At 38.3% G+C, this 19,070-nt stretch overlaps 2 protein-coding genes across 4 annotated transcripts in view; one reads left to right on the forward strand and one right to left on the reverse strand.

Annotated features, from left to right (window-relative positions):
* cno (adherens junction formation factor afadin) overlaps window positions 1-15,720 on the reverse strand; it is a 148,239-nt gene extending 132,519 nt beyond the window's left edge. For 2 of the 3 annotated variants that reach the window (XM_089101622.1, XM_089101608.1), the window contains exon 1: window positions 15,588-15,720. The gene's annotated coding sequence lies outside the window, so the exon portion shown is untranslated. The remainder of the gene's footprint in view (window positions 1-15,587) is intronic. The other variant, XM_089101615.1, reaches the window with a different exon arrangement.
* On the forward strand, window positions 12,561-13,865 carry LOC148955334 (uncharacterized). Its single transcript, XM_089107026.1, has one exon. The coding sequence runs from the start codon at window positions 12,561-12,563 to the stop codon at window positions 13,863-13,865; it is 1,305 nt and encodes a 434-aa protein (XP_088963152.1).
* Window positions 15,721-19,070: the final 3,350 nt, after the last annotated feature.

Consider the following 19,070-nt stretch of genomic DNA (forward strand, 5'->3'; position numbering starts at 1 on the left):
TGGGGCGAGAACCGTGTACTCGTCCATCGAAGTTTATCTTCGGAAGACGAGGGCTAGCCATGCGTTGGGTATGTCCAAGCCATTTGAGTTGTTGTAGTTTTATTTTGTCCAGTATTGTAAATTTGACTTTCAGATTATGGAGAAGCTTGGAATTGGAAATTATGTCGTGGTAGGTAATACCAGCGATGCGTCGTAGGGATTTGGTTTCAAAGGCAGCTAGGCGGCATTGATCGTCTGTTTTAAGCGTCCAGGATTCACAGGCATAGATGGCGATCGGAATATTGAGGGAGTAGAAGAGTCTCGTTTTGAGAGTTGTTGCTAAGTTCTTATTCCTCCAGATGGGCATCAGAGCTTTAAAACTGGAGTTCGCAAGTGTCAGGCATCTCTTGATGTCTTTGAGTTGGTTTTTATCAGAAGTAAGTAAGCTCCCGAGGTAGGTGAAGCCTTCCACCCACTCAATGGTATCTCCACCAAGCTGAAGGCTGAGATTTACCTGTGAATCGAACTTGCTTGAGCAAAGCATGGCTTTCGTTTTTGAGGTGCTGATGGCCATCCCGGAGAGGTTGGTGGACGAGTGAACGCTGATAGCCTGAGATTGTAGATCTTGAAGGGACTCGGCTATTAGGTCTATGTCATCAGCATACGCTAGTTTGTCTATCACCACTCCTCCGACACGGGCGCCGGATGGGTTGTCTGTGAGTGAAAGGGCTGCAGTTAGGAAGAGATTGAACAGCTCTGGTGATATTAGGCAACCTTGAAGTACTCCGGTAGAGGTTTTGAAGCTCTCTGTAAGTCCTTCTCCAGTCATGACGCGGCTACTGAACTTCTTATACGTCTTTGATCAGCGAGATCAGGTTGGATGGGATGCCAAAGTGAAGAAGGATGTGCCATAGACCTTCTCTCCATATCCGATCGAAAGCTTGTTTAAAGTCTATGAAAAGGTGGTATATGCTGCGGCCAAGTTCGCTATACTTTTCCATGATCTGCCTAACAGTGAATATCTGATCAATTGTTGATCTATTAGGTCGGAAGCCGGCTTGTTCTTCCGGAATGAACATTGAGGAAATGGCTCGTATACGCACGAGCATGACTCTTGTGAGGATTTTTGCTGCGTGGCTGGTAAGACTTATTGGGCGGTAGTTGTCGCAGACAGCTTTAGAGCCTTTCTTATGCAGGGGGATTATCGTGGCTTCGCACCTTGGTGAGGGGAAGTGACATTTTTCCCATGCAGCTGTGGCAATTTTTTGGTAAAGGTCAAGGAGTGGTTTGCAGTTTACTTTCAGTAGTTTGGACTGGATTCCATCGGGGCCGGGAGCTTTGTTTATTCTCAAGTCTCTGATAGTGGTCGCTGTCAAAGTCGCCACCAGCTAGCGTGACTGTGGTTAGGACGGACCTTTTCCAACGTCTAGACACGAGGATGTAGTCTATTAAGTTTTTAGTTTTTCCATCTGGTGAGGTCCAGAATGTCTTACGGCGAGGTCTGTGCTTGAACAGTGTGTTTGTAATGACTAAATCGCTGTCTCTGCAGAATTCAATAAGGCGTTCTTCTCTTCTGTTCATTTTTAAATGTCCAAATTTGCCCATTACATCTTCGTGTCCTGTGTGGTTGTTTCCAACGATGGCGTTGAAGTCACCAATGACAAAGATTATGTCCTTTTTAGGGGCAGAATCAACTAGACTTTGAAGCTGGAGAAAGAAGTTTCCAGACTCTTCATCGTCTCTGCTGGTATCCAGAGCGTATACTTGGATAATTGTGAGGTTGGTTGGTGAACCTTTCAGGCGGATCATGATGATCCGTTCCGTGAGTGGGGTTACGGAGATTAAGGATTTTCTGGCTTTATTAGAAAGTAGGAAACCTACACCTTGTCGATGGTTCCCATCATTACGTCCCGAAAGTAGAAGGGTAACATCTCCATGTTTCTCTTCACCAGTGACCGTAAGATGGGTTTCGGCGAGACCAATAACGTCCCAGCTGTACCGTGTTATCTCTCTTAGGAGTAGGTCTATTTTTCTTTGTTTAGCGAGGGTTCTAGTGTTGAGGGTACCTATTGACATAGTTATTTTTGGAGAAACAATAGCCTCCAGGGTTGGAGTTGTCAACGTAGAAATATTTGCGCAATTCAAGATTGTCGAGTCGTCGGCTGCCCCGGACGCGGTAGCTTTTAACGCATTATCGTCGGTTACCCCGGACGCGGTCAAAAATATACCAAGTAAAAAAAAGTGTTACTACAAACATTATTTTTCTAATAGTAAAAGTCACAACTAACATATCTATATCATTCTCATTTTGTATTTCGAAAATATTAAATGTTTTAAGTTTTAATTTATTTTAAGTATAGTTCATTTCATTTTAAGACATGTAAAAAAAGTTACGAAAAAATTAAAAATAGTCAAATAAAAAAGGTTAAAATAAAATAGGGGGAGCGGTCAAAAAGCTGGGGGATGGGGTATTGGGGTCCTTGGAGGTTGGGGTCCTTGATGGTTGGGGTAAAAAAAAGTATAAAACAAGGGGGAGGTGGGGGCAAAAAGTTGGGAGAGGGGGTATTGGGACCCTTGGAGGTTGTAGTCCTTGGTGGTTTCGGTCCTTGATGGTTGGGTTTCTTGCTGAGTGGGGTCCTTGGTTGTTCAAATCCATAACCAGCTCACTGCTTGATTTTTTAGGATTTCTAAGGATTGTTCTGAATTTCTATATTGAAATTCTTTTCTTGGCGCCTACGACTTTATTAGTGTCAACTTTTTAGCATACTCCAATACTAAAAGAATATTTTATATTGGCTGCACTCCTCAGTTGGTACTTGTATATTATACCGACCACAGCCAAGAAGTGAAGCTAGGTCAAGTTGCAAGATCGCCTTGTCACCGCTAACCGTTTCCACAGGTTGGTACCCATGACGTTATTCTAATCATATTATAACATTTATGTCACGTTGCGTGAGACTTGTCATTCCCTCACTTACCTTAACTGGCAAGCAATTTTAACCCTTTACTGCCTTCGTTCAATCCAACTAAAAAATATTTTTATTACTGTCGTCTGGTTTCATCCCGATATGCATGTGCTTAGTTAAGACCATTTAATGTTATGCAATACTGAGCGTACATCATAATTTAGATCATTGACCTACATTATCATAGGTATCCAAAGGTATCTTATTTGCATAATTGTACGTCCAGTATCGTATATCGTTATTTGACTAGTATAACGTGTTCTGGTCATATACGATGTACGCCCCACTATACACCCTGTGGTACTAGCTACCTTACTACTCATGAGAGGGGGTTAGTTGCCCTCTAATCACTTTTGACTATCAAAAAGTGCACTAGCCCTTTTAATTTCGAGTCGTATGAGCCACTTTTGAAGTTTCTATGACAATGCTTTCTATAAAAAAAACTTACATGGCCTCAGGGCATAACTTGCAACCCTTGCCCTGAGGGCTGTGTCCTCCTCAAAGACATATTTTCCAGATCTTTCAACTACGTTGAACAAAATGGCTATCTCAAAATTTTGATTGGATGTGTTTGGGGAAATGGTGGGCGGGGAAGGGGTGTTAGTTGCCTTCCAATCACTTTTGGCTTTTAAAAAGGGCACTAGCCTTTCCAATTTTTAATTGAATGAGCCCTTTTTGAAGTTTCTACAACAACCCCTTCGATACGAAGTGCACTGGTCTAAAACTAAGAAATAAATAAAATATTGTGTCATCATCGTTCTTTACTTAGGCAGCGCTATTGCGCTGTCTGTGGTGGAATGGCCGCGTGGTCTAAAAAATTACGTAGTCTACAAAAGGCATATTTTTAATTTCATTGCTTTAATTTCTTTTGTTTGTTTACTTGAAGAAAATGGAGGTAGAACTGCAGACCGTCCCTTCTATCACATCAAAAAACTAAAGGAAGAGAGATAACGGAAGAGGGGCAAAGTAAATGTGCCATTCAAAGTCGCTTTGGCCGATGTAATTTTACTTTGGCATTTTATGGTCATTTTTTTCGGGTTTAGGGGGTAAAACTATTAGAAGGATGTGCATTTAAAATTCTTTAAAATGTTTTCATTTTTGTAACTTTAAGAAATCAAAAATTAATTTTCGATAAACATTTTAAGGAATAAATATCAACATATGCATATTAAACTGACAATGCACATTTTTTCAGCAAATTTATTTGAATTTTTTTCAGTTAAGTACTATATTCTGGCTTTAAAAAAGCATGGGGGTTTAGAACCGTACTCATATTAATTTCTGCTCGTTTTGAGTTTGACTGTTATTTATTTTAATTTCTGTTTGTTTTGGGTTTCATTTATTTATTGATACTGATTTGTAGTAGTTGTATGCTTGGTAGATTATTTGATTCTATTTTGTTCATTTTTGGTGTAATGTAGTTCTTTACTTTTTTTTTAAACTTATTTTGTGGGAAAATTTTTTAACTAATTTAAAAACAGAAAGAAATGGATCATGGATCTCCGTGAATGGATTATGTCATAACAAATGGTTAGTGGTAACAAATTATAAGTACGGAGCAACTTGTGCTAAATATAACCGAAACTTGAAAAAAGGAGTTTTGATTACCATACATACATATATTAAAAGCATTGGCTTTTTATGGTGATTTCAAATATATAAAATTAATTAAGTTTAAAGCTACCCATCAAGTCAAGAGCCAAAGAAAATTTTCTTGATTATTGAAAAAGAGACAATACACCCCTCAGGGAAGGGAAATCAAATTTACAGCATCAAATCCAGCATACCAAAGAACCCTATTGCAGAAGATTCAAGCCCCTATCCTACCGAAATTTTTTGATTTTGATTTTTCAAGAGAGGTGATCATGGAAGCGGATTTATGGTCTTTTTTCCCCCAGGGGTAATAACATCCAGCTAAATATCTTAGAATTTCGGGAAAGGGCTCGTATAAGCTGAAAAGCTTGTATCTTTATATGCAAGATGATATAGCACACGAAAAGTTTATTTACCACACGTATCTTTTGAAAATTACTTTTCTGGGGTATGGTTTCACTCTGACTCCCTTTGGTTTGTTCTTTAATATATTCCAATAAAGAAAAAGTCCAAGGCTTTTTTCTGTGTGCAAAATATAATTAGAAAATTTATGTTCAAATTAGGGATAAGAATTTTGAAAAATGTTTTGAGAATTTTATGTACATGGGGCGCTGTCAAATCAAGAGTTTAAAATTTTATCATAAAGACCAAACATCGAAAATAAATTTATATACTGATTAGGCCTGATGATGTTCAGGAAGATTAAATAAAATAAAATAAAAGATTTTTAACTGAAAGTAAGGAGCGATATTAAAACTTAAAACGAACAGAAATAATTCCGTATATGAAAGGGGCTGTCCCCTCCTCAACGCATCTCTCTTTACGTTAAAGTTTTTTATTGTTTAAAAAAAATAAAGTTGAGAGAAAGAGTCAAACTTTAGCGTAAAGAGCGAGGCGTTGAGGAGGGGACAGTCCCTTTCATATACGGAATAATTTCTGTTCGTTTTAAGTTTTAATGTCACTCCTTACTTTCAGTTAACAAAACTTGTTTGTTTTTTATTTAATTTTTGAACGTTTTTGAATTAATACAGGTTTTGATTTTGGCTCACCGTACATGAATAATTAAAACAAAATTTGCATTTTAAATTACTTTTATTTGGTCAAATGGCTTTCTCGAAAGTTGTTTAATTTTATTTACGAACGTTTTTATTAGTAATAAACATACGTAGCTTACGAATTAACTTACGTAACGAACTTCTATATTCATATATTTGTAATACGTATATTAGGGGGTTTGCCCCCTAGTCAATACCTCGCTCTTCACACTAAAGTTCGAATTTTGTTCCAATTCTTTAAAAATGACCCCTTAATTACAAAGGCCGTTAATTAGAATAAATGAGTTTATAATAGTTTATAAATAATGAGTAATAGTTTATAAATTTCTCTTATGAAAGTACTACAAAATCTTTGGCTTAAAGAGCGAGGTGTTGACTAGGGGGCGAACCCAATCATATACGTGATATTTTCTGTTCGTTTTAAAATTTGATGTTGCTCCTTACTTTCAGTTGAAAAAAAATGTTGTTTTTTTTTATTTAATTTCTAATTATTTTTTTTAAATAATGCTGGAAAATCCAGTACCCCCTTGATAACAATGTCCCTTCCCCCAAGAAAACTTCCTCTATGGAGAGATCCTCCCGCATAACCCCCGACCCACCCACCCCCCTCACTACCAGAAAAAAATCCCCCCCCCTGAAAACGTCTGTATACTTCCCTATAACCAACACTATATGTTAACATTGGGTAAAGTTCATAACTTTCAGCCCTCCCCCCCCCCGGGAACTTTGGGGAATCAAGTCATCCTAAACGAAATTATTATCATATTTTCGACCATGCTGAATAAAATGGCTATCTCAAAACATTGGGAAAAAATGAGCGAGGGAGCGGGCCTAGTTGCCCTTCATTTTTTTTTGTCCCTTAAAAAGAGAACTAGAACTTTTAATTTCCGTTCGAATGAGCCCTCCTACGATATTCTAGGACCACTGTGTCGATACGATCACCCCTGAGAAAAAAAAAAAAAATAAAAAAATAAACATGCATTTGTGATCTTTCTTCTGGCAAAAAATACAAAATTCCACATTTCAGCAGATAGGAGCTTGAAACCTCTATAGTAGGCTAGGGTTCTCTGATACGCTGAATCTGATGGTCTGATTTTCATTGAGGTTCGTTTTTGATAGCCAAAGTTTCAATTTTTCAAAATTCCCTATTCAAAAATCGTTTTTTTTTTTTCAACATCTCATCAAACTAGCATCTAAGTAGCAAAGTATCAAAGTAAAGAAAGTGTCAAAGCATAAAAAAAGTATCAAAACAAACAAAGTATCAAAGTAACAATAAGCAACTTGCATAACTTAGAGCTCTTGCCCTGTAAATCAGTAAATCCAAGTATCAAAGCAACAATAAGAAACTTGCACAACTCATAGCCCTTGCCCCGGGACTGGGGGGAGGGTCAACCCTGTAAACACAATTATTCAGCCTTTTGACTATTTAGAAAAAAATTTTGGCCAGATGCCTTTGCAGAAAAGGGGGTGTGAGGGCTGGTTACCCTTTGATCAATTTTGATCCTTCAAAAAGAACCAAAAGTTTCAATTTCCAATCAAATGAGCCTTCTCCAAAGTTAATACAACCACATCTTCCACAAAAACCTTATATGTAAACAATGGGCAACTTACATAAGTTACAGCCCTTGCCCCAAGGGAAATTTTTCCACCCCTAAGTTATAGTTATTTGAATGTTGGACTATTTTGAACAAAGGGCTATTTCAAATTTGGATTAGATGCATTTGGGATAAAAAGGCAGCAAGGAGGGGGGGGGAGCTGGTTACCCTCTGACAAATTTCTACTCTTAAAAAGGGCACAAGAAATTTTGATTTCCCATCAAATAAGCCTCCTCCAAAGTTTATGCAACCATCCCTTCCATAAACACCTTATATTTTAAGAATGGACAGTTTGCATAAATTAAAGCCCTGGGGCTGTAGGAGGTCTTATCAACCACAAAGGCATAATTATTTGTCCTTTGGACTATTTTGAACATAATGGCTATCTCAAAATTTTGAGATAGCACCTATTATCTTTATGTTTGCTATGATTGTTAATTTTAATTTCTGTTAAAATTGTTAGTTTCATTGTTAGATTGTTAGTTTCATTAATCTTTAATAGCAATTTCTGTTTGTTTTGAGTTTGAACTTTAATTGGAATTAATTTTGTTGCTCTTGAGATCAATATGTCTCTTTGACTTTCTTTGAAAAACTTCTTTTTATGCAGTTTTTTTTTTAACTAATTTCTGTTCATTTCATTACCAAAGTTTGTTATTGGTTAATAAAATGAACATTTCAAGTTTTTCACATGGTAGACTAAAGAATTAAAATATATAATTATAATTTTTTAGTTACCTGTTGAACTATATTATCATAAGAACTTATTTCTGCTGGTCTCAAGTTTAATATGGCTCTTTGCTTTTTGTTGACAGACTTCCTTAATGGAACTTTTATTTATTTAATTTCTGTCCATGTTTGTTTGCCAATGTTGCCCTCCAATCACTTTTGAATCTTAAAATGGAACTAGAATTTTCAACTTCTAATCAAATAAGCCTCCTCCAAAGTTTATACAACTACCCTTTCCATAAAAACTATATATGCCCCAGGACATAACTTACAACCCATACCCCCAGGCCCTGCAGGGCTGTGCCAAACTCAAAGGCACTGTTATATGATCTTTGGACAATTTTTAACAAAATGGCTATTTCAAAATTTTTATTGGATACATTTTGGGAAAAGAAGGTGGGGGGAGCTAGTTGCCCTCCAATCACTTTTAACCCTTTAAAAGGAGCTAAAATGTTTAATTTACAATCAAATAAGCCCCCTCCAAAGTTTATATGACCACCCTTTCCATAAGAACCTGATATAGCCCTGAGGCATAAGTTACAACCCTTACCCCCAGATTCTGGGGAGTTATGTCAGCCCTGGAGTTTTATCTTTGGACTATTTTGAACAAAATGGCTATCTCTAAAATTTGATTGGATGCATTAGGGGAAAAGAAAGTACAGAGGGTTAGTTGCCCTCTAATCACTTTTGACTCTTAAAAAGGGAACTAGAAGATTCAATTTCAAATCAAATGAGCCCCCTCCAAAGTTTATACAACTACCCCTTCCAAAAAAGCCTAATATACCCCTTGGACATAACTTAAAAACCCTTGCCCCCAGGTTCTTGGGGGTTGTGTCAACCCTGAAGTTTTTTTTATCTCATCTTTGGACTATTTTGAACAAAGTAACTCAAAATTTTGATCTGATGCATTTGGGGAAAGAAGGTTGTGTGGGGGGGGGGGTCTAGTTGCCCTCTGATCACTTTTGACTATTAAAAAGGGAACTAGAACTTGAGAGGACCAATGGAAGATGGGGTTCCTGATTGGTATTTTTCATCCTCTTCCCCTGTAATTAGTGCAGCTTTAAACCTTCTGTGTGGTGGCACATACATTTAAAACCATCCCTGTTTTTAAACTAAAGGAAAAGGCCTTTGTATGGCTTCAAATTCTACTGAAATCATAAGAATTGTTTCCCAGACCTAGAGCCAAAATAAAAGAGACAAACTCTAAAAGTAAGGTGAGACACTTTTGTCAAAATTAAGAAAGGAAACAAACAGGCCTGTCTTCTTTGTAACATTCTTAGACTAAAGAAGGAAAGGGTAGACATAGTAGCTTGAAAATATACTCCTAGAGTATATTTTAGCCCTAGAATGTATTCCTGGAAGTTGCAGTTGCTTATCTCAACTACTTTCTAAGATGGATATGAGTCTCTAGAATAATTCAACTCTCTTCTTCCTGTCAATTAATTAGTATTTGCTATAAACTGATAAAGAAGAAATAGTTGTGCTATTACAAAATATAGTTTTAATACATAGAGTTGACTGTAAGTTTATCCATCAGGGAGGGGGATTAATAGGAGTAATTTAAAGCATTACACTTGTAGAAACAAGATAAGTAAATAGTTCAGATTGTATCTGGTAGCCAATTGGTCACTTTAAGGGACCCAGTAAGGGTTTAGAATAGCTGCTCATCAGATTACTACTTTTATACTCTTTTTCATGATTTTGTTTCTGACAATTCATCCCCAGCTGCTCCTCAGTTTAGCATGAAGTTATAGGCTACATAAAACAAACATAAAATAAAAATTATACCATTAGATTCCTCATTTTATGCTTCTTTTCAACATAATAGTTGTTATACCCTGCTAATGCACCCCCTTTGAATGGAAATGTATATGCCTAGCCCTAATGACAGGGATACCACCAGATGGCTAATTTGACAGTGCATATATATATACAAATCTTTTAATTAGCCAACCAGTATTTTAAGCCTAGGAGCACAGCTGGACATAAGGAAACATTTTAAGAAAACAATTCTTACTCCATAATATGCAGAATAATCCTAGTTAACACATTTTGCAAGGGGAGAACTTTTACCTTAAATCGCATGTCCAGCAAGATAAGGTGGTGTTGAGCCTCCTGTAGAAATCTTGCTGTTGGTGTTTCAAGGTTATGATTTGACATCCCAGTTCAGCCTCCATTTGGCGTTGACCCAGTCTAGATCAACTCCTTTCTTGAAGGCTTCTAGAGTTTTAGATTGGACGGTGGCTTTGGATAGGCTGTTCCAGAGTGGGACAGAACAGACTGAGAAGAACTGTTGGCGCTCTCTCTTGATGAAATGGGGGGCCTGCAGCTTCTTGGTGTGTCCTCTTGTGGTAGTTGAGAAGGACAGGGAAAAGACATGACTTAATAGGTCATTTTCTAGCAACTTAAAAGTTGTTATTACATCTCCTCTTTTCCTATGGTATACTAAGGTAGGAAGTTTGAGTAAGGTGAGATGTTCCTTGTAAGATTTGTCTTGGATTGCAGAGATAAGCTTAGTTGCTCTTCTTTGGACACTCAAGTACTTTCACATCCATCTTATAGTACAGAGAGGCTAAGGTCATGCCAAATTCCAGGTGAGGACAGACCATGGCTTTGTACAGTTTTGTAATCACTCCCAACTTCCTGGTGGTAAATGTTCACTTTATGAGGCCAGGGGCTTGGTTTTCTTTAGCAACTTGAGCTCATGTGTGGCAGTGAAACTTCAGCCACTGTCAACAATAACCCCCAGGTCCTTCTCCTTACTGACTGCCTCAAGCTGGGCATCTCCTATGTGATATGCAAGTTTTGGATTATTGCATCCAAGATGTAGAATTTTACATTTTAAGGCATTGAACTGTAGACACCAATCCAATGACCATCTAGATAGTCTGTCCAGATCTTCTTGAATAGTTGACAGATTTAGGTTGTTCTGGGCCAGTCCTACAAGCTTGCAGTCATCAGTATATAGCATCAAAGGATTCTTCAGGTTTGTTGTACAGTCATTGATGTACATGCTGAATAATGTGGGCCCCAGGATGGTGCCCTGTGGCACTCCACTTGTGACTGGTAGCAGTTCAGAAGACAGCATTGCCATTGCAGTTGTATACCAACAACCTCTGAGTCCTACCAGTTAGAAAGGCTTCTATCCAAGCTACTATATCTTCATGCACTCTATATGCCTTTAATTTCAAAATTAGTTGTTGGTGTTGGACTTTGTCGAAGGCTTTGGCTTGGTTGAGCAAAATGACATCTACTGGCTGACCAGTATCCAAGAGTCTAGTCACAAAATCATATGACTCAATTAGATTAGTATCAATTGAGTGGCCTTTTCGAAAACCATGTTGGTTTTTGCCAAGCAATTGGTTTTTCTCAAGGTGGGAGACCAGTGCAGTGTTTATGATGCCCTCAAGTACTTTATATACAACTGATGTCAGACTTATAGGCTGATAGTTACTAGCTAGATCCCAATCTTCATCTTCACTTCTTTCCTTGTTTTTCTAAGAAATTCATGAATTCCTTAGAACCTATATATTCACAGAGCATATACCCCCAATGACACATTTGTTTGTTGTTCTTTCTATTGATTGATGTTTTAAAACCAGTTATAATGGTTGGTATGGACTTGGAGATGTCTAGTTTAGACTAAGTGATTATGCTGGATAAAAAATACTAGCCAATGTTAAATATGTTAAAATATGAATAATAATCAAAGAAAACATGGGTCAATATATACCAAATCATATTATTGAGTTTCAAATAAAGTGAATACACCATTTGATGCCTTTTTTTATGCTGATTATGAATATAATAAGAATTTCTATCGGAAATGAATTTCAGCCCCCCCCCGATATAGGCTATACCTAACCTACCCCTGAATTGTCATATATAGGGGGAGGGCTGGAATTCATTTCCGATAGAAATGCTTATTATATTAATAATCAGCATAAAAAAGGCATCAAATGATGCCTTCACTCAAGTCCTAACTTAATAATATGATTTGGTATATATTGACCAAAACATGATTATATGATTAATTTAAATATACTGCATATTATAGGCTAAAGTAAGAATGTCATTGATTTTAAGTTAGTTTTTATATACTGTCTAGAGCTATAATATCATTAGGGGGTGGTTGAGGATGAATTGTAAAAAAAAAAGAAAAAAAACATAAAAACAACCATAAAACTAGCAATCTAAAAATGCCTCTCTTTTGATTCTAGCATATCTCCTTCTGGAGATTTGCTCTTCTTAAAATTTACCAGGGTCCCTTATATTTGGAAAAAGCATAAATTAAGAAATAGGCTATAGCCTAATGGCACTAGGCTAGTTCTATTTTATTAACATGTTTCTTTCTAGAGAGCAGTTCAAATACCTGGAATCAGTAGTCTTTATGCATATTAGGAAAGAGCGTAAAAATATATGTTCAATGTTGTGTCCACCTAGCCTACCAATCCAAGTAGCCTATTGGAAAGAACTCTAAATTTTCAGAAAGAGCATGATTTTGGCTTTATATAGGCTACACTGCTGAAAGTTTGATCTGCCTATCTCAACTAAGCCTGGGCTAGCCTACTGTCCACAATAAACAAATAGCCTAGGCCTAGTCTCGCCTTAACTCGCCCAGACACACCCAAAAACTTGTGAACATTATGACGGCAAATGTTGATGTTATTACCAACAAGATGCCGGAACTGGCAACAGTGCTCCAACTAAGTCAGATAGACATTGCAACTCTGACAGAAATTTGCCCCAAGAACTCAAGATTTCAAATGACAGAAGACTCAATCTGCCCCTCTGGATACAACATATTCAGCAATCTGTCTGATCCAAACTGCAGAAGAGGAGCGGCTGTTCTAGCTTCCAAGGAATTCCAGGTAAAAGAAATTTATGTCCCAAATTCTTACTTACCTTGGGTTGAAGCTACATGGGTCTCCCTGTCCCTACCTAACAAAATGTTTGTCCTAAGCTCAATTTACAGGAGCCCCAGCAGCCCATGCCAGCTGTCCTCTGAAACAGCAATTGCCGAAATGATGCAATTCATACTATGCAATTACCCAAAGGCAACCCTGCTCATGACAGGGGACTTTAACCTCCCAAAGGTGTCTTGGGTAGATGGCCAAGGTATGACCAAGTCAAGCCTTGAACAAAACCCATTAGTACAAGCCCTCTCCAACAACTTTCTGTACCAAACAGTAACTATGCCCACAAGAATGCGCCCAGGACAAAATCCCTCCATACTGGACCTAGTCATAACGAATGACCCGGAAAAGGTGATCAACACACACACTCTCAGTCCAATTGGCTCAAGTGACCACATGCCAGTTCTCTCATCTATTCAACTCAACTCCAAACCATCAAAATATACCAAGCAATCCTTTACAAATTACAAGATGATGGTGGAAGAGCTGTTAGATGCTAACCTGGAAACACTTATATCAGAAGATGTCGAAGCCTCATGGCTAACTCTAAAAAAGACCTTACTAGAGAGCCAAGCCAAACACACCAGCGTAACATGGAAAAAGAAACCCAAAACTCTACCTTTCCTCACCCCAAAAATCAAGAAACTAGGCAACAGGAAGAAAAAACTTTGGGAGAATTACATGAAACAAAAGACTACAGCTTTGTACGAGCAGTACAAAACTGCAAGGAACCTCCTCAAAAAAGAAACTATAAAACTGACCTCAAACTATGAAGAACGACTGGCCAAAAACGTCAAGGAAAACCCAAAATTATTCTGGAAATACATCTCCCATAAGAAGCCAGGCAGACACACGATATCAGACCTGGTAAGCAACAACTCTTTATCCTCTTGTCCCTCTGAAAAAGCAAACCTTCTTAATCAGCAGTTTGCCTCAGTGTTCTCCCTGGATGACCCCCAATCAACCCCCCACCAGCAGAACAGGCTCACACTCCCTTCCCAATGGTACACTCACCAGTCACAATCAAAGAAGTAACCAAACAGCTTAAGGACCTCGATCCCAATAAATTGACGGGACCTGATGGTCTCAGCCCACGACTAATGAAGGAATTAAGCCCTGCAATATCAGCCCCACTGGTAAAACTATTCAATCTGTCGCTGGCACAGGGAAAGCTTCCTGGGGACTGGAAAAAGGGAATAGTCATACCAAGTCACAAGAAGGATAGCAAAACTTCCGCAGCAAACTACAGACCTATCAGCCTTACATGTGTTGCATGCAAGGTCATTGAGAGAATCATAAACTAGCATATCATTAACCATCTTAAGGCCAACTCACTTATCAGCAGTAGTCAGCATGGTTTTCGCTCAAAGAGATCGGTGCACACAAACCTTCTTGAGTCATATAGTCTTGTAACTGACCTACTAGAGAGCGGATTACCTGTGGATATAATATTGTTTGACCTAGCCAAAGCATTTGACAAGGTTTATCACCGATTCCTCATTCACAGGTTACTTACTCTATCTGTTAGTCCACAAGTGGTCAGTTGGACAGAGGACTTTCTGAGGGACAGAACACAGCAAGTGAAAGTGATAACTGGACCAAATAGCCATGTCCTTTCTGACAAAATCAAAGTCACTAGTGGGGTTCCCCAGGGCAGCGTCCTGGGCCCCACCCTGTTCAACATCTACATAAATGAGCTACCCCTCATCACCAGCAACAAAACCACCCTATATGCGGATGATTCGAAACTCATAGGTCCTGCCAACACCTCTTCTTCCATCCAATCCCTTCAAACTGATCTCAACCACATGTGCTCCTAGGTCAAAAGATGGCTGCTGGAATTCAATGCAGAAAAATGCAAGGTCATACACTTTGGACACAAAAACCCCAAACATCAGTACCTCATGACCCAAAACTCGGGAATTCACCACACAATTGAGCCTGTCCAGGAGGAGAGTGACCTTGGTATCATTGTTGACTCCCAGTTGAAATTCAGCTCCCACTCACAAAAAATATCAGCCAATGCTAGTAGAGCCCTAGGCATCATCAAACACAGCATCACCAGTAGGAGTAAACACGTAATCACCAAACTCTACAAAGAATTAGTAAGACCTAGACTGGAGGTGGGGACGATACTGGCCACCCCTCGATTCAAAAAGGACAAAGCAGTTCTTTAGCAAATCCAATGAAGAGCCACTAAGATGATTGCTAGCATGGAAAACAAGACATACAGTGAACGGCTGAAGGACCTCAACCTCCCCTCCTTAGTATACAGACGGAAACGTGAAGACATGATTCAGGTGCACAAACTCCTCTCAACCAATCGAGGAAATGAGATCCTGGAGATCGACACCTCCCACAAAACACAAGGACACCTTAGACGAATCCGCAAACATCACGCTACAACTGGAGCAAGATGCAATTTCTTCTTGAATCGTATTGAGAACCTCTGGAATAACCTCAAGGTGGACACTGTTGCTGCTGAATCAACAGATGCTTTCAAACGCCATCTGGATGCTGACTGGAAAGATACACCGTGGAAGTTTGACTGGGAAGCACCAGAATCTTCCACCAGAACTTAACCAACTACAACAGTCATCATAAGGAGTGATTCAACAGGATCGAAAGTCCTTATTTCACTCCAAGCTGTGATTTAAGGTAATTTAAGGTAGTCTATCTGCCTTCATATGCACATAGGCTGTTAGTTATTTGCTGAACATATTTATTACAGGCATTCTTACTAGACACAAATCTTACCAGTTTAAGATTTATGTAATCCAATCGACATGTAGGCTAATATAAGGTATCCAAAATTCACAATTCTCTTCACTGTAAAATTATTTGTTTACTTTCTTGGCTTGGGTGATGAATAAACAGCGTTGACTTGTTTTTTTTATGCATCTATTATGCTAGGCTAAATCTCTGTCTTCAACGCGTTTTTTTGGTGTAGCTTGCCAAGTGAAAACAGCTTTTAGTTTACCAAGTTTGGCTTTTCATGAAAATAAACCACTTATTAAGTATGCCTGATCTTCATTTTGTGCCTTAAAACACTGATGAAGACTTAATATCCAGGGAAAGTCGAAAAGTACGGTGAATTCGCCCTAAAAAGCAAAAACGAAGATATTTTGTAACAATAAACAGACCTTTTCCGTTGTTTTCAACAAGAACCGCAAATCGTTACGAAACTAAGTTAGAACTTAGAAAATTCCACGGGTTGTAGAATTTTACTGAATTGAACTTCATTGAAAGAGATTGAGTCGTTTTTCAAGAATAGAAGTCATCATTAAGTTACAGGTGGCTTAGTATTCTTATCAAATTTCGGAGTTCAACAAAAGCAGCGGGTCTTCCCTTAATAAGGTGGAAGGATGTCGTAAGGAGAGATTTGAAAGAAGTAGGAACTTCTTGGGGTGGCGTAGAGAGGGAGGCTCTGAAATATTGGGACGTAAGAGGAGCGTATGTAGCTGTATTGACCTCAGTGGCTTGGTGCTGCATTGAGTTGTTGTTAGTAGTAACAGTAATCAAGACAGTCTGAAACAACTTACAAATAAATATCTATTTATATTAATTGATAAGTATCTACAATTTATATATTGATATTTGTTCTTAACAAAAACTTCTGAACTCCCTGAAAGTGTAGTAAAAAAGCACGCTAATGTAATAAAAAACATGATGGTATTTAGCTTGTCATATTAGATGACACGGACAGTACCTTCTGTGAAATAGCTAATGTCCATGGCATCAGGGACGAGTACTTTTTCTGAAAGCCACGGAGAGATTCGGAGCTTCAACCAAGTCACGAATCTTTGTCCTCTTTGATAGTGCCATTAGACTTTTGACTAGATTGGACCCTCCTAATGATGATATCATCACTTCAAGGATTCTCTTCATATAATCGTTACTGACAGAAATGTGGTCGTAGGCCCCTTTCACCTTGAATAATCTAAAACCAATAAACACGGTCGTGACCATTAGTTTTTCGCATGGAAGGTGAAATTCATGCTGGTTCCTCATATTCTTCTTCGGAAGCTTAATACAAATACTATCCATAATCTTTTGGTGAAGTTTTACCATCAGGAAATCTCATCGGTGTAATACAACATTAAAGCGGGGAAAATTATTCTTGATTGGTCTTTACAGCTGTAGAGAACTGGAGAGTAAAAGACAAACAATACCCGTAGTTTTCTACTCATTATCACTTGTAACAAGGTTTAGTCACCACTACTAAAGTGCTTACGAGCTCGAGGTTTAGTCAACGAGGTTAAGTCAAGCAATAAGAAAATTTCTGAAGGCCCAGTCTCTATGCTGTGATCTCTCCCCTGTAGCTAAGGGTATTCACAAACAGTCGAGCTATCGTTACCAGTCTCCTAATCTAGAAACTCAATCTTATTAATACTTATGAGAATTGAAGCTCATGGGCTGTACAGTCTCGAGACCTTAATTCAACGTTGCCCAAATAACAAGCTTTCGTCACCTTTGATCCTTTGCCATGACCGGTGGTCAAATTTTCGTCAGTTATATCTAAGAGCTTAATGGTTCGTTTACACATTGCGGAAATTCATGCGGACTTGCACTCCATGCGGAAATTCCGTTCGTTTTCATGCTAGAAAAAATCTCTTGCTTTCCGCAACGTCTTGGTCAAATCAGGACGGAATATTGGCAAGGTTTTTAAATAAATAAAGCCATGAGCATGGATTATCAAAACTACACGATCTTATAACTTTGGTTCAAGGCTACTCCAGTTTGTATGATCCTGCGCACCCAGGCTATGAGAAAACTAAGAAAAACGGTGTCATTTGGCTCTCTATTGCTCAACAGCTTTCAGAAGAGGGTATTATAAGAACATAATACCCTTTTTGATGTTTTGATGATAGCTACAGGGGATATCAACCATATGGCTTATAACAAGTCCTTTCACCCCTTTGACTCTAGGTGACGCTGTTGCAATATTTTGAAATCTTTGCCTTAAAACGCAGCGTTATTTTAACCATAGTTCGAACAGAAACGGACGGATTTCCGGATGGATTTTCGCAATGTGTAAACGAACCATAATTGTAGCACTATGGTCTGTCAGTGTATTTTTAGCTCTACGGTAATTTGCCATGACACACTTGACACTTAAAGTCATATTTCACATTATAACTTGCTATTCACGATTACACTGGTGAATTTGCTGCAGCATCTTATATCTGCCCAAATCAAACATATGTATATGGACACTAACTGAATCTGCTGACGGCAAGGCTGTATTCATGATTTTTGTTTAAGGGGAGGAGGTTAAAAGAATCTTCAAAAGAAAGCATCAAAAATTTGTTTATATGCATTTTGTTACGTTTTTACGAGTCGGACACATATTTCCGTGGGGGGTTCAAACTCCTTATCCCACTGGATGCGGCCTTAGCTTACGGGCAAACTTATGGCATAGTGAATTTTTGATGAACGTATAGACTGCAGTAACTGATGCTTGCCAGTAACATGTTTACCAAGTGCCGCCAGTTAGGGGTACTTAGTAAAGAGTGATGTGGCTCCTATGTAATTCTCCCAGTTACTTAATATAGAATGAGTGGTCGTAGATTAATATAACACAAACATATCCAGACTGTTGCCTACGATATCAGAATATCAGTAGCTTGTCGGTGGTTTCAGAATTACCCAATATTAATTGTCAGGAAATTAAATTTGTAAGTTGGTGAACAAGAAGTTTTTCAGCCACAGAATCATCAAAATAAAGCCAACGATTCTAAGGCCAGCTGAGACGAAAACATATTTCAAGGATTGACCGACTAAGTGAGACGAATTAAGAAAAAATCATAAGGGGCAGTGGCTTTTCATTAAGCCATCACACATCCTTAAAAGGGAAAAGGGGTTTGGTAACGAGGAAATAATCACAAAAACTTTTCACGTGTCCGATCAGTTTGAACTTACTGCCGTACGTCCTTGGGCTAAGGCAAGCTTGGTGTGCGAAATAAACTTTTTTGAAGGCACGGACCCCATCGTTTGAAGGCATTGGGCCGCCAAAATGGCAAATTTCCATGTTTTTTTTGGGCCTAAGTAAACCAAATGAAAAATTAATTTGGCCCAACATTACCCAAGTATTAAGCTGCAAAGAGGACCAATAACATTTTTTTTCTAATTGGCTCAAAACATATATCTTTCAGTCTTCAGTTTCAAAGGATCCCAATGCAAGAGAAAAAAAATTGGTTCCCCAAAAAAAAGGCCAACAACATTTGTTGTTCCTAATAA

This window comes from Artemia sp. Qi Xiang Cuo, chromosome 2 (genome assembly GCF_049724085.1).
Source record: "Artemia sp. Qi Xiang Cuo chromosome 2, ASM4972408v1, whole genome shotgun sequence".
Lineage (NCBI taxonomy): Eukaryota > Metazoa > Arthropoda > Branchiopoda > Anostraca > Artemiidae > Artemia > Artemia sp. Qi Xiang Cuo.